The following is a 16,049-nucleotide window of genomic DNA, read 5'->3' as shown; positions in this document are numbered from 1 at the left end:
ATTTCAGGTATTTGGAAATAAACTGGGCTGTTAATATGGAGGTTTTGTTAGGCGGTAGTCCAGTGAAATCCAAAAGAAGATTAAAAAAAAAAAGGAACACGCGGTTCTTCAGAAATGTTCAGCCGTCTATCCGAAATCACCCCAACTTGCTCCTGATAGTCGCAGGAGATGTTCAGCATTTTGCAGTATTTTTAAATGAACGTCTTTAAAACTACAGGATCCCAGAGGTCCCAGGGATCTGTTTAATAATGCAAACATAGTGCTCTATAGGTTGTTGTGGTGGGAGGCAGTCTTCGTTGGAACCCATTAAGGATTTTTTTCTTTGCATCATTAGGAGAAACAGACCCTGGTGAGGGACTCACTTTTATCTATCTCAAGGCTGTGACCATTAATGGGGAATGCTATTTTCCATCCCTGTCTTCTGTAACAGGCCAGCCAACGTGTAAACAACAGGAGCTGTGTAACTCAATACCAGTTCCCTCCTCTGAACTTAACTATGTAAGCTGAAACACATTCTTTTCTTCAGTTTTTTTCAACTACTTTATTACTTCAAGGTTAGTGGTTTTGGACTACATCATCATTATGATGGCAACTAAATCCTCCCACAGTCCAAAGACAAGCGGGTTAAACTAATAAGTGGCTACTCTGACTTGGCTGTAGGTGTGAATGGCTGTCTGTATGAGTCATCCCACTGATCCCCTGTGACCTGAAAATAAAGTTGGTTCACTCGGCTTCCTGCCCTTCCTCTAAAGAGAAAGAGGGAATGAACTGTTTTATATTAGATGATTTCAGGGGCCTTCTAGAAATGGGGTCATTCAGTTACTTCAGAAAATGAGCTGTCAATTTAATTGGTGAAATATTTTAAAAAGTTATTATTCTGTGCATCTAACTATTATTTAATTCATTTCGGAAAAAAGCTGCATTGTTTTTATTTTCTAAGCTACCACAGTTACGTGCCCTACTCAAGCGGAATCTCTAATGTTGCGTTCATGTGCTTTTTGGGATACAGCAATGCAGACTCAGTGTCCTCAAAGCTGGCTTGCATTAGTATAGCAGTCAGTAGTAACATGGTAAGTAACTGCTGCTAAAGCAGCTTTCCATGGGATTACAAACGTTAATGCAAACCGCTCTTTCTATTTACATAAAGTCTCCAATGTTTCATAAATAGACCGCAGTGTAGCTTTCAGCACTCAGTTTTGCCTATTTCCCCGTGTCTCCGAGTTTATCAATATAGTTCCGATAAATCTCAGTGCACCTGAAGGCATCATATTTTGCGTCTGTGGTCCTGCTGGGCGAACACTGAAGACAACATGGTAATGTGAGTTTGGAGACGATGCTACCCTTTCACACAGACCGGAGAGAGCCCCGTGTAACGCTCATGTGTGCTCTCGGCGTGGCGTATCTGAACGATGTCTGCTTTGGTGTCGTGCTTCATGATTAGAAAGGGGCTCTGGAGCCGAGAGAATAACAGAACCCAGCTGACAGGCGGATCGACCGTTGGACTGGTAAACACTCGGGCGCCTGTTATGTGTCAGAGCCGAGTCTTTAACGGCCGGGAAAGCTAATGGCAGAGGTAACGGCTGCTCGATGATGCGATAGACGTCCAAGTTGAAAGCAGGTGGGCCAGAGATGGGACATGAAACCGCACTGCTTCAAATTCATCCACTCGAGCGAAGGAGGATAGCCCCCCAGGCGAAATCTCCTCGGAGAGCAAACGGTTTGGTAAACGACGTTACAGCGCTGTGAGGCTCTCCGTTTCACGCCCCACTCCCAGACAGTGCCACCGCAGCATATTCCCGTTTCATCACTTGACAGAGATGTCCTTTACAATGGAGGATAATTTGGAGTCGGGGTGGGTAGCCGTTCGCCCGAATGCGTTTGAGGAGAAGGAGAAGCATAAATTTGTTTTCATCGTCGCTTGGAATGAGGTGGAGGGCAAATTTGCCATTACGTGTCATAACAGGACGGTGCAGAGGAGAAGCTTTGGTAGGGACCCTCCTGTGGAGGTGACTGGTCTGGAGGGGGACAAAACAAAATGGCTCGAAAGTCCCGTCAGGGATATAGCGTCTAGCAAAGGAGCCAGTGAGGCTAAAGCATGCAGCCCTAAAACCAAGTCCCTGTCAAAACATACTCCTGTCAAAATTCAGACTGCGACTAAACCCGTTGCTTCTCGGGTTAGCCCCGACACCGACGCGTTACAATCACTCAGAGAGGACCAGCTGTCTCTATCACTGGACTGCCTGGACCTGGAGGAGCTGGACAGTCTGAGCAGGGAGGACTGCAGCTGGGCCGGACTCTTCTCCTTTCAGGACCTTCGGGCAATCCACCAGCAGCTGTGCTCGATAAACTCCGTCCTGGAGCCATGCCTGCCGGTGTTTCCAGAGGAGCCGGCCGGGATGTGGACGGTGTTGTTCGGCCCGGCGGAAGTATCCGAAACAGAAATGGACGAGCTGTGCTTCAACTTACAGGTGTACTTGGGTCACGCGCTTGACACCTGCGGTTGGAAGATACTTTCCCAGGTTCTCTTCACGGAAAATGACGACCCGGATGAGTACTACGAAAGCCTGAGCGAACTGAGGCAGTCCGGGTACGAAGAGGCGCTCAGCCGAGCAAATAAACATCTGCAGGAGGTGAGTTTTGAGATCCTCCCACAGCCTGTCTGTGACACAAGTGTGTCCGCACATCTGGAAAATTAAGATGCGCTGCACTTACCAGACCCGATTCATTGCACAGGGTATTTATTTTATTTATGTACAAAATTTAACAACACAAAAACACACAAACTCAGAAAAAACAACAACAAAAGAAAAAAAAAACCCAACCTAATATTACATGAGATTCACCTACAGTAAGACTTCAAAAAAAAGTCCAGTATGCAAGCTGGAGCTCTTTCTTCTACCAGGATGCTGAAGGCACAAAAACTCCCAAAGTGGATGTAGAACTGCTAGAATAATAGTCACTGTACAGGACACTAACTCCGGGTTTGCTTTGAATAATCATGAATACAGCAAGAAAACTTATGAGACAAACACTTCAGAGAGGCTAATTTGGTCATTTCCATTTTGCTATAATAAATCTGTTCTATGTAGGTTAGACAGTTATAGCAGGCACACTTAAAACACACAAAAAAGAGTTAAACAGAAATGGCTGAACTATTGAAACCAGATTTATTTGCTTGATTAGTTAAGATTGGAAGTTTTTATTTTATTTATTTTTGCATATCTATCATTCTATGCATATATTATACTGCATTAGTGTGTGTTGTTTGTCATTAAAGCTAAGAATTAGAAGTTCCAGGGGTACTGATGCATCCTCCAGTATAGCTTTAAGGTTTTATTTTTCTTTAAATGTTAATTTAAAAAAAAACACTACGATGCGTAATAACTAAAAATAATAAACCCAGAATTAATGAAAACACTTTCATTTCCACTACTGTCACAGGACAGACGTCACAGGACGAGAGGAGACAAATAGAATCACGTTCCCTTTGAGTAGGAAGCTAGTTTCTGAGGTTAGAAAGAAAGAACAAAGTTCAGTTAAATTCAGTTTTATTTATAGAGGTCTAACCCACAACAACAATGTTGTAAGTTAGACCTCTATAAATAAAGGCGCTTTATATTGTCACAACAATCAGGCGACCCCCTATTAGCAAGCACTTGGCGACAGTGGGAAGGAAAAACTCCATCTCACTCACCTAAAACTCTAAGGGGACTGAAGTGTGAAAAAAACAGATCACATGAAGTTACGGGAGGTAAAAAAAAAAAAGGACAGTGTAACCTCTACAATACAAGAGACACCCAGTCAATGACAGGTAGAGTGCTTCAGTTTTTTCCTTTTCTCCAGAGATAAGGTGGAGTACCCAATAATGCTGTCTCACCAGAGAGCAAAGGTTTTTTTTTTTATAAAAATTCACTGCAGTGTGCTGTACTAAACTCACAGCGAGTCAGCAGTCTGCTTATACAGCTGAGCGAATCCAGTCCACACACAAACCTGGGATCAAAACTGGTTTCTTTTGATTGTGAGGTGAATTTGTAAGCCATAAAGTTAACATTATAACTATAATTCATGCTAGAGGAGCACATAACCTCATTATATGTTTATGACCTTTAACACATTTTGAAATTATGAGTCTGACTGATTTGTGGCCTTGAAAATGAATTTTACATTTATTTAATACATGCTAATTAAAGATGTTTTGAAGTAAAAGGAGTAATATTTGTTTTAATAACATCACTCATTTCAAATTGCAATGATTTAATGTTTGACCGGGACTCTGACTAATAGTGCAGACACCCTCCAGACACCATGCTCTGGGCCTGCTCCTCTGGCACACTTAAGCAGCAGCTAATGATTGGTTAAAAGCTCATAATAGCAATAGGTATTGATGCTCATCGGCTCTCGCATTGTGCTCCTAATCAGCAGTGGTAGATTAATGCATCCTTGACTTGTGGAGCCAGACAGTGAGAGAAGGCCCCTGAGGGAACAGGTGAGAGAGGCCTTTAATGGAAGTGTTTTCAACAGTGTTACTTCTTCATAACGTTACAGTGGAAGTGGTAGATAAACCTTGGTGTGTTACCCGGATTTCTTTGAACTACATGGACTATTTAAAAGCTAATTTTAGTGAAACCATTTCTTACAATACACTTATATTCGTTTTGCAAATGCAATGAAAAAGGATAGAAGGCTCCTCTTAAAGATGCTGTGTTTATGATCGCAGTCACAGCGTGATGCATTTCATGTCTTTTTTAACTTAGAGTTGAAACGACATGCATTTATACTGATGTGCTTATGTGACTATTCTGGCCGAGGCATTTCCTCTCTGCTTTGCTTTTGGCAGCGAAGAGAGACTGAATAGCGCACACGAGTGAGAGAAGCCATGTCGTTTCACCCAGACGGTCCCACACCCACTCCCGCTGTCAGAATAAAAAAGGCAGAAAATCAGACAGAGGAAGTGTTGCCTTACTGCCCTTTTCCTGATCTGAAAACATTAAACAGCCGAGCCATCCCTCTGATTGCTTCAGTAAGTGTTTATCAGTTTGGGATTTCCATTTGCTCGACGGAGGATTCATCCTCGAGGAGCTGCTGATCTTATTCAACTGTTTATCACAGGCTGAGCTCCCTGGACTGCAGTGACAGCGCTCTATAGCTCATTCAAAAACAGAAGTTGTTTATTTTGTCAGACATCTCACACGTACACACATGCACACACACACACACACTGGCCTATCGATCCTCTCACTCCATTTGAGGAATGAGTTAATGCTTATTTTGGTGTTGCTGGTAGCCTGCAGGATTATTCAGTCTGGCAAAAATGTGCGTGTATCGATCTTATTCCCAGCAGCTGCAATGACTCTGCTCACTTAGCCATAGTCTATGCAGCAAGAGACTACGCTCAGATATACTCCTGTTATTTACAGTTACACAAAGCATCCTTGTAGTCTAGTCATAGTTTTAATAATCTTCTCGCTTTTTACTCCCTTCTATTCTGTTTGGATTCAAATCCCATTCATATCATGTATTTTAAAGCTTTAGATTTTATTTTGCAGATTGAAAAAATATATATTTTATTCTAGGCATTTTTATTGCAAATAAAGCTATCCAACAGTGTATAAGTATTCAATATCACATCTCACTGCAAGATTGAAGTGATACAGTCGTTAATGAAATAAATAATTAGGATATCATTTATGTGACTCTGCTTAATCTTTACGTTTTGAGTATGTTTGCTAAGATATATTGTACTATGGTCCAAAATCAGATTTAAGGCTTTTTAACTAAATTAAAAGGGCTAAATACTTTATAATTTATTCAATATAAAACAATTTCCAGGCTCTTCTACGCTTCATTTCTGATGAAATATTCTGGTCTCCTGTGACGCCCCCTCCACCTTGCTCTTGTGCAATCCCACCTTATTTTAAAAATCATAGAAACACCCCTTACTTGCAGTATGTTTGTAAGCTGCTCGATGTGCGCTGTTTTCCTGTGTTTTAAAAGTTGTTGATGTTAAGAAAAATAACTTCTTGCACGTATAAAATGCAGCTGCTGGAGAAGCACAAGACCATGGACAGTATGGTGGAGTTACTGGAGCTATATGAGGAAGAAGACCAGGCCTACGGAGGTCTGCTGGAGGCCTCCACACAGCTGTACCAGTATCTTCTGCAACCCTTCAGAGACATGAGGGAACTAGCCATGCTACGCAGGCAGCAGATCAAGGTAACAATTTCCCCTTGTTTGGAATCAGAGAGGCATTCTTGATATTTCGTGGGAATTTGTTTGGACTTAGGTTTGGATCTAAATCCTTTAGTGACCCAGTAATTTTGCAAGACCTCTTGGCATTTTACCAAGCCCTTTCAGTCAATCCAACTAGCTTACATAGTTTGCATGCAAACAAACATTTTACACATAGGGGGTAAAAGAACACTGGTGACATATAACCAGGAGGAAATAAAAATAAAATGAGACACAAATTGTTGTTGTAGATCATGGGAGTTGTGTGGGTTTTTCTGACCTCTTCTTTAGCTGCTATGTTTAAATTACATATTATTCCTGCATTTAGTCAGTGACGTGGACGGATCATAAAACACAACGGACCTGACAGGAAATTCTCATGTCTCCTAAAATAGAGCCTGCTCCATTTGTCTGCAACACTGTGTATGTGTGTGTTTGACGAAGATGTATTATGGTATTACGGTACAAATTATCTTGTATTTTCTGATAAGCTCCAACACAGTGGGAGGGGGATGAGACGGATCTAATTGCAAAGGGAAGATGAATGCTGGTGAATGGATAAATGGTGGAAAAGCTTTGTTCAATCATTGCAGTGCTGATGGCACATATATATTTAGCTCCATGACTCACACGCAGCACATCAATAATAATAAGACCTCAGTGTCTTTTGGATGGATATTAACTTTGCCACTTGATATCCATCTACTAAGAAAAAACACAGCTTTCCCATCCTTGGATCAAAACCTTCCTCTAAGTTTTCCACAGTACCTGAAAAACTTATGGTGGTGTGTGAGTGAAATGCTGTCAGAGTGAATGGATCTCCAATTTCCCGTATTCTCACAGAGACATGAATAAATCATGTTGTGTGGGGTCCTATAGGTGTACTGCAGGTACACCTATAGGACCTAATGAAGAAACAGAACCAGTAGGAAGTATTTTTTACGTCTACAGCACGTACAATATGCTGTCCACACTGTTCAGCTGGGATTTGTCACCCTGGCAACCAGGAATCTGAACCATGAAAGAAGTAACAATCGCTGTACTTTATCTCAAACAATTACCTTTTTCTAACCCTGAGTATTTTTTGTTGTATAAACCTAATTGAGTCCAGCTTAATAACAAAGAATAATCGATATTAAATATTGTGTATATTGAATTAATAGTTTTTAGTATTAATAATAGTACAAATGAAATAGAAAAAAAATCTTATGTGTATGAGTCAAACTGTTGTCTCTGCTGTGAGCATTATCACTCCACCACATTCAGTGAATTCAGGTATTTTAGTGAAACTAATTCTTAGGAATAAGGGTGGAAATTTATGTCCAGAAGCACAAATCAATAGAGGTTGTTACTATTCAGAAAGGACCAGTCTGAATGGAAGGATGGATTGTTGAGTAAAGCTTTCCACTTCACGTGTGGCTGCTGTCAGTCACAGTCCTTCAACTAAAGACAGAGAGTGTTAGCAACTTTAATCCTCTATGTTGATAGTCGGTCGGATGTATGGGTATGGTATAGATGCATACATATACTACTCTGATAAGTAGAGCAGAACCTCCCTTTTTGTCTCTCTGGATTTTTTCTGTAGTGCATTTAGTCTGCTCAACAGTATGTCAGCAGAATCGAGGCTTTGCCAGAAAACAAGAGGGGAGAAAGAGGTTACAAAATATGCAGGTCCCACCGAGATTTGAACTCGGATCGCTGGATTCAGAGTCCAGAGTGCTAACCATTACACCATGGAACCTCCTACCAGAGTGGGGGAGGTAGGAGTGGGTTACACTCAAACATCCGGGTGTATTTATAGCCTACAGCATCTGCAGCTACTACACAGCAAGACTTTCAGTGACTAAGTTCTTTTATCTTCACTAAATGGTTAGACAAGAGTAAGTGCTCTTTCTTCTTCTAATGTTCATGCATGTTAGGTTAACTGATGATTCAGAACTGGCAGGACTGATGTCTGTCTACTCTGTGATGGAGTAGCATTTAATATCAAAACACTTGATCAAAGGTTATTTTTTGTGAAGTGAAAAACACTGGAAAGACGAATCTTAATTAAGAACTTTTTATACATATTTTTTGTACCCGAGTTAACATATAGATTGAGAGCATTTGAGATCCTCTTGTGAAATATTTATTTATATACTGTAACCTTAGCTATATAGTAGCACAAATCAATATGGAAGAATATTTTTATTAAAAAACCTTCAGGAAATTGCAGTGGCAAATGATACTGGTGCACTGCTGAATAGAGATGGAAAGTTAATAAGGGTCAGCCAGTTGATGTTTAGCTCTGTAATCTTGTTTGTCTTATGATTTCTGTGGTATTCATTTCACTTCATTTCATTTCTGTTATCCTGTATTTTATGTATATAAGATTTAGATGGGTTGTTTATGGTTGGTTTACACAGCTTGTGTATGTTTGTGTATGTATGTGTATGCATGTGTAGCTGTATATATCCATACGCTTGTGTGTGTGTGTGGGTGAATTGTGTTGCTTACATTGTTGAGATATACATTGTTGTGCTTCACAGTCACCATCTGCCGGAACCAAATTCCTTGTGTGTGTCTCTGCATATACATGGCTAATAAACGCGATTCTGATTCTGATTTTGTGTAAAAACAAAAAAAAAAGGACTCTCCTGCTTTCCACATTAGTGATGGATTGTTTATTCTTTTTTGGTGTCTAACTCTCTAAACCATGATGCTGCAGTGTGATAATTAAATGACAAATGGTGTGATGCTGAACTGATCCAAGCTTTAATTAGTTTCTGAAATTTGCACTAGTGCATCTCAAAAAATGTGAATGTTGTAAAATAGTTCAGACTTCCTGTAATTTAATTCTAGAAGATTAACTTTCAGTGAAATATTTCAAGCCATATTTTTTTGATTGGAAATCAAAAAACCAAAATTGATTTAATCTGAAAAGAGGACATTGGACCAGCGAGCAGAGGTCCAGTTATTGTTTTCTTACACCTACGTGAGATGTATCTGATGTTGTCTTGGGTTCAGGAGTACAGAGGTTGTGCGAACATCTAGCCTTCAGAACTGAGGCTTAAAGTTGATCATAATTTGGACTGCATTATTGTGGCTGCGTATGCTGAACTAGAGTTTTTTAGAGTGTGTGAATAGTAATTTAATAAAAATCTATATGAAGTATTCTAACAATTTTAGATAGTGGATTTCTGACTTCATCAAAATGGAAACATAAAACCCCTGAAATATCAACTTTACATGTAATGAATACAGAATATATGAAAGTTTAGCCTTTTCAGTCAAGCTATTAAAAAACAACTTTATATTGTATTTATTATATTGATAAATACAATATTACAGTAATTCATACTGTATTTGTTGATATTAATATTTACATGCTCAACTGACATTATTCTATCGTCCATAAACATAACCAATAAAACAACGGAAACAATTAAGATTTAAGTTTTTTTAAAATTTGTTTTTCATCATCGCACATGCTTTTGTAATCTCAGTGATCGTGTGAGGCTGACACTACTTTTTGTTATAGATGTCTACTTGCATACATGCTTACTTGACTGTGCACACAGTAATTAAAAATAACTAAAAGAGAAGATGGAATTTCATGACAGTTGCCAGTACTTCTGTGTGTGGGAGTGAGGCTGCCCCTCCAGGCCTGCTTTTTGTGGTGAAAGCACTTAAATGGAGTGTGTGTTTAAACTTTAAAACCGTTCCACACAGATTTTATGTGTGGGGAGATTATCTGTACTGTTATGTATACCACAGTGACTCCAAAGTTTAGGAGAACCATTTGTGTAACTTGCTCTTACCACTAAGTGGCAGTAGCTTAGTAATGTGTGATATTTGGAGTTTAGACCACCACCACTCTGGATCTCAAATGGAAAAGAAGCAGTGCTATCTTAAAGGTGTATGTTTTTATGAATGGGCAGCTAACTTGTCATTGAGATTTGGCTCCACTGTGTACACAGCAGCTGCTTCCTAATCTTTTTCTATTATTCTTATTCAATGATTATTCATTTTTTATTATCAGCACACTATATACTGTATCCAAAGGGTTATTTTGAGAAGTGTTAATAAGATTTATTAAAAAACGAAACAAACTTACTTTTCTTTAGATTTTATTCATCACAGAAAAATATTAAATGTCGCTTTTTAATCTTGCTGAAAAAAATGTGTGCATATCCTCTCGTTAGATTTCCATGGAGAATGACTACTTGGGCCCGAGGCGCATTGAAGGTCTAAAAAAGGAAGACTCTGACTGGCAGAAGAAAGCTCAGGAGGCCGTCCTCAACATCCAAGAGTTTACTGTAAAATACTTTGAAATCACTGCCAGAGCCCAGAAAGGTACGGTCTGCCATCACTGACACGTCAAGTCGATAAAGCAGCAGAAGGATGACTTTGAATAATCAAACAGAGAACACGCACACACATAGTAGAGACATTGGCGTGTTATTGACCTGTGTGTGGTTTTGATCCCAGGGCTAATGCGATGTGGTATTAATGAGACACTGCAGACAGCTGTGCTTTAACAGAAACAGGAGGAAACAAGGACGACCTATTGATCAACCAGCTCTGCCAGCAGCTTCTGTCAGTGCAGGGTCACTCCACAATGTGTCCCTCTTTTCTCATGTTTTCCTTCACAGCTGACTCATTCTTTTATTATCTCAAATTCATCAGATGAAAAATCAAGTAAGTTAATTGCTTGAAGAGACGACTGTAAAGAAAGTAGATGCAATATCCAAATGTGGCCAATAGATGTCTCCCTCTGTGTTGTTGTAAGGAGCCTTCCTTTTATGTTAGACTTTAGTCATCACATAGAGGGAAAAGAAATTGCGGTGACGTGCCCACACACTGTACCAGAGGATGAGACTGAATGAGTCACTCTCACGTTTCACTCATCCACCTGTGCAATGTGTTTTGTTGTCCATAGGTGTATACGAGCGTATGAAGTTGGATCAGCGTAAGTTTGGTAAGTCTTCGTGGACGGCGGCGGTGGAGCGCATGGAGAGGCTGCGCTACTCAGTTGCAAAGGAAACCCTCCAGCTCCAGAGAGCCAGGGAGATCTGTCTAGAGCAGAGGAAACACACACTTCGAGAAGAGGTGTGGTAACACGCTCACGACCAAATGAAACTGCCAGGCACGCTTACTAAGCATGCTTTGTTTTGTGACCGTTTTCTATTTTTTACATTCATTCCTTCCAGATGCAGAGTCTGTGTAGCAGTGAGGACGCGATGGCTCTCTTAGACCACATGGAGACCAAGTACTATGAGCTCCAGCTTCAGCTCTATGACATCCAGGCTGAGATACTACAGTGTGAAGAGCTGCTCCTCACTGCTCAGTTAGATAGCATCCGCAGACAGATGACAGGTTCTACTGCAGCTACTTTTTGTTTGCAAGATCTTAATTATCCTGTTTTAAAGAGAGTCCTGAAGTAGAATTTCTGCTATATTAACTGCTGTAAGACTTTCTGAATTCTGGTTGTACATTAATGGTTTATATTTATGTGTATGTGTGCTTTCAGAGCATCAGGATGAAGTGGTGTACTATGACACCTTTGAAAGTGCGGATGATATAACAGAGGACGATACTGCAGAGAGAGAAGAGCTGCGCAGACTTCAGGTCAGCGCTCGACAGCTGGAGGCAAGGAGGGGGCGCATCACTGCCAAACGCTCCTATCTAAGGAACAAGAGGGTGTGTGTGCTTTACTAGCTTTTATTTTCATTCCTGAAGTGTAGCCTGGATCATGAAGCCTATTCAAAATGAAGAAGTGACTGCTAATACTGTGGTTGCAATCCTGTTCAGCTCTTCTGTGCTAGATATTTGGATTTTCTCTACAACAAGTTATAAAGACACATGTCTCCAAGCAAATATGTGTATACATATATATAATTATGGTATGTTCATGACTGTGAGTTTTTATTGATTGTTTAAATTGGTGATGGTGTGTGTATCGATAGGAAATCTGTGTCTCCAACCACACTCAGAAACAGCAGAGACGCCAAATCCTCCAAAAGGACCCCACATCCCAGGTAGAAGTTGTTTTAGGTTTTTTTTAATGATGGGACTTTTTGCTGCTAAAGCATCTCCATCATCTCTCTCCTCTTCTAAACTCATGAATTACCAGCTGAAAAATGAAGAAGAGGAAGATGAGAAACGGAAGAGGAGCAGAGTAAGCCAGGAGAGGCAGAGAACACTGGACAGATTACGCACTTTCAAACAGGTATGTGCCCTCCTGTTCACTGGAGGTGTCTCAGTATATGTAATTATCTTTTGCTCACCTACATCTTTGTGTCTTTTTCTAGCGGTACCCGGGTCAGGTGATTCTGAAGTCCACTCGGCTACGCACGGCTCACAGCACAAGAAGAGAGCGAAGAAGCGTGGAAATGAGTAGCTTGAGTGAGAGGGAGGAGTGCGCGGACTCTGTTTGTGTGCAGAAGCAGGGCCAGCCGTTGTGTCTAAGTACCAGCGTGCAGACGGACCCCAGCCCCAGCTCCACGCTCACCACTCAGCCCACGACGGCGCACACGGCGTCGCTTCCGCCGCTGCCTGTGCCCAGTCCTGCAGACTCCTCCTGCTCTCCTTGCTCCTTGTCCTCATTGCTAGCATCCCCTATCTCCCCTCCTCCTCCACCACCCCCTCCACCCCCGCCACCAACAAGGGAGGAGCTGTCGCCCTCTGGGAGCCCGGGGCGGCGGGGGCAGAAGGCTGGGGGGAAGAGTGTATCAGAAGAGCTCGCTCTCTCCCCGCTTGGCCCGTTTATCCCTCGCTTCTTTGACAGCAGCCAACTGGTGAGCGCCCGCAAAAAGCTGAGGAAGACCCCAGAGTTTGACATCCACAACAGAAAAGGTACCAGGACTGTTAATAAGCAAACTAATTTGAGTATTCACATTAGCTAATTACAGCAGCCAATCATAGTCTGTGTTTTTCTCCCCTGCTCACATGCAGTAAGCTCCCCCATGGACGAGGTGCTCGCCTCCCTGAAGAGAGGCAGCTTCCATCTGAGGAAGGTCGACCAGCGTTCCCTGCTTCCTGCCAAGGGTGACGATGACTCAAACAGCATCCTGGCCCAAATTCGTAAGGGGGTCAAACTTCGTCGCGTTCCCTGCAGAGAGAGAAAGGACCAGGGAGAGTTCCCGCCTTCCACCGACCCCCTGACTAGGAGCATCCACGAGGCGCTGCGCCGCATCAAGGAGGCCTCACCAGAGTCCGACTCAGACGACGATGGTTTGGCCGCCCATGACTGGGAAAGCTAGGGTTCAGGGCTGCACCCATAACACAGATGACTTCAGCCTCTGGCACTGCACACACTGTACTGTACTGTAAACACACACACACACACAAACAGTCAATCACGCATTCAAGCACACACATCTCAGCCACACATGTACCCAGTGACTACGCCAGAGAGTCACAACAATTATCACCAACTCACCAAACGCTCCAAAGGTCTATGGTCAATCTGTTTTCAGTTTCTTTTTCACACTACATCATCACGTTGGTTAGCGATTATGTTTTTACTACTACTGTATGTCACTGTGGTTTTGTTCCCATCATCAGACTGTACTGATTCCATGTTTACTTTTTTATTTATATCAAATGTACTGTCTCGCTGACATACTGCACTGACACTTATTTGTGAAACTGTATATGGAAAGTGCTGATGAGCTGTGTGACCTCTTCACTCACCCTACAGCATAAAAGATGTGCGTTGCTGGTAATTTGAAGTTTTTGGGAGACTGAGCGATGAATAGTTTACACATTCAAACTGGGATCACTGGATTTAGTGTCCAGATTGTAAATCATTACAGCATCTGATATTTTTCATCAAGCTGCCCCCTCACTATGTTGCCTATCTGGTTTTGGCCCATTCCCATCACGTGGGCATGGGCGTGTCTGACAATAAAAGGACCAGTGCTCATCTTTAAATCCTTGCCTCTGTGGCACCAGATTTGCGCCCCTCCCCCTTTCTCTTGTCCTCTTCTGGCCCTCACCACCCCTGACTCTCACAGCCTCTCTGAGTGAGCAAATATGTATCGACCCATCTGTTCGACCGCAGCATATGGCTGGGCGGGTGGAAGAAATAGAGGGTGCAGTAAGGTTTATCATTATTTGTCACATCTAACAGCATCTCTAATCTGAAGCTGGACACCTACGGTTAGAGAGGATTGGACGAGGGGTCACTGAAGTTTGTTTGGTGAGGTGGAGGTCAAGGTTAGTGTCAGTGGTGCTCGTGGGTAGATTCAGTTGGTGATTCCCAAACTTCATATAAGGGATAGTCATGGTGGAGGAGTGAAACTGGTCATGCTTGTTTGAGTGATGGATGGTACGTAGGAGGCTAGATTCTCTCTGCGCTGTGGGGAGTCAATGTGGGCCGTGGAGCAGTCGGTTGTGATTGATGCGGTTTCTCCTGCCATCTTCTCCACTTTCTCTCCTCCCCTTTATTGCATTTTTCCAAATTTCTTTCCCTGCACTCGGTGGGCAGGAGAACACAGTAGGAGGCCTGTTACTCACAGTGCTGGAAGTGAAGATATGCACACATGGACTCACACTCTAAATTCACAGCCAACATGTGCAAAATCGTTTCAGTGACAGAAAATGGTGTGAGCACTTTGATGATACATAGTACAAATTCTAAATCACTTTATCTGTACAGGAACAATTATTATGCTTTAACCACTGGGGGAAAATATATATTTAGAAGCTAAGTAAGTTTAAAAGCACTGAACAAACGCAGTCCTGAATTTTTGGAAAGACAGTACAAGAATCTGCATAAACATAGCACAAAGACGTGGATTTACAAGTGTGGCTCTGAGCTTGGAAGAGCTTCAGCATGCACTGTCTTAAACAGCTTTAATGCAATAAATAAATAAATAAATGAATAATAATTATAAAAAATAGTGTGCTTTTTCTCTTAAGCTTGTGTTGGGAGCCATTCACAGATTAATCACAAGGCAGAAAGAACAGGCACGGGTGTATATGTCATAGCTTGAAAGTAGCTCGGTGCTTAAGATGGTTTCTTTTTTTTCCTGGCAGAGCCAGTCTGAGGCACAACAATCTTCCATGGTACCCTCATCATGTAGCATGAAACAGACACTGACCCGACTTTAGCCTAAGACTAACTCAGACCTTACATGACTTCACTATAACTGACCAGGACAAAGTTTCTCCGATGTTAGTGCTAAAAGTTATGTTGCTCTTCTTATCTGTGGTCAGCAGTGTGTTTAAAACTTTTGGGAAAGCGGGCTCACACCTGTGAACCGGCTGTTTCTTACCTGACTGACCTGACTGTCATGTGCACTTACCTTTATCTATAAATAACCTCGACACAGCTGTATTTTTGCACTTCATTTCTTAGTTTGTGTCCTGTTTTTATTTCCAACGTGTTTCCAGCCAAATCTTTTTTTTCTGATGCATTTGCTTCCTATAAAGACCTGTAATCGACAGGCTGACTATATGATCCTTTGTCTGAAAACCTGTCAGTCACTTGAGAAGTGCAATATCAAAATAATGAAATATGAGAAAAGGAATGAAGCCTCTTCATTGGTGACAATGAGTTTAGATTGATTGCCTAAAACAGTGGACTTACTAAACAAACTGTTCCAAGAATACCTGTTTGCCTTTTCCTAGCATTCTCATTTATTCTGATGTTTTGTTTTGTTTTTTAATTTACAATTTTGCCCTTGCATTTGAATAAAACCTTGTGAAGCAAATTCTGAGATTGTCTACTGAATATTTTCGATTTAAAAAAAAACAGAGCCCAAACACTTTGCACACACTGAACGCCGCGGTCACTGTATTTGAATAAAAAACATAGCATTTCTTTGTTCACA

At 41.6% G+C, this 16,049-nt stretch overlaps 1 protein-coding gene and 1 non-coding gene across 2 annotated transcripts; one reads left to right on the top strand and one right to left on the bottom strand.

The window, feature by feature from the left end:
- The first annotated feature begins 1,251 nt into the window (after positions 1 to 1,251).
- Positions 1,252 to 15,929, top strand: LOC102305156 (junction-mediating and -regulatory protein). Its single transcript, XM_005947198.3, has 10 exons — positions 1,252 to 2,630; positions 6,040 to 6,213; positions 10,413 to 10,563; positions 11,150 to 11,319; positions 11,421 to 11,586; positions 11,741 to 11,910; positions 12,177 to 12,248; positions 12,344 to 12,439; positions 12,522 to 13,065; positions 13,165 to 15,929. Exons 1-10 carry the CDS (start codon positions 1,818 to 1,820, stop codon positions 13,470 to 13,472), a joined length of 2,664 nt encoding a protein of 887 aa, XP_005947260.1. The 5' UTR covers positions 1,252 to 1,817; the 3' UTR covers positions 13,473 to 15,929.
- trnaq-cug lies at positions 7,898 to 7,969 on the bottom strand. The gene has a single exon. It is a non-coding gene; the product is annotated as a tRNA-Gln (tRNA).
- Positions 15,930 to 16,049: the final 120 nt, after the last annotated feature.

Source organism: Haplochromis burtoni, unplaced genomic scaffold (genome assembly GCF_018398535.1).
Source record: "Haplochromis burtoni strain Fernald_Lab_line unplaced genomic scaffold, NCSU_Asbu1 Contig_485, whole genome shotgun sequence".
Taxonomy (NCBI): domain Eukaryota; kingdom Metazoa; phylum Chordata; class Actinopteri; order Cichliformes; family Cichlidae; genus Haplochromis; species Haplochromis burtoni.
This window is presented reverse-complemented; position numbering and strand designations above follow the sequence as displayed.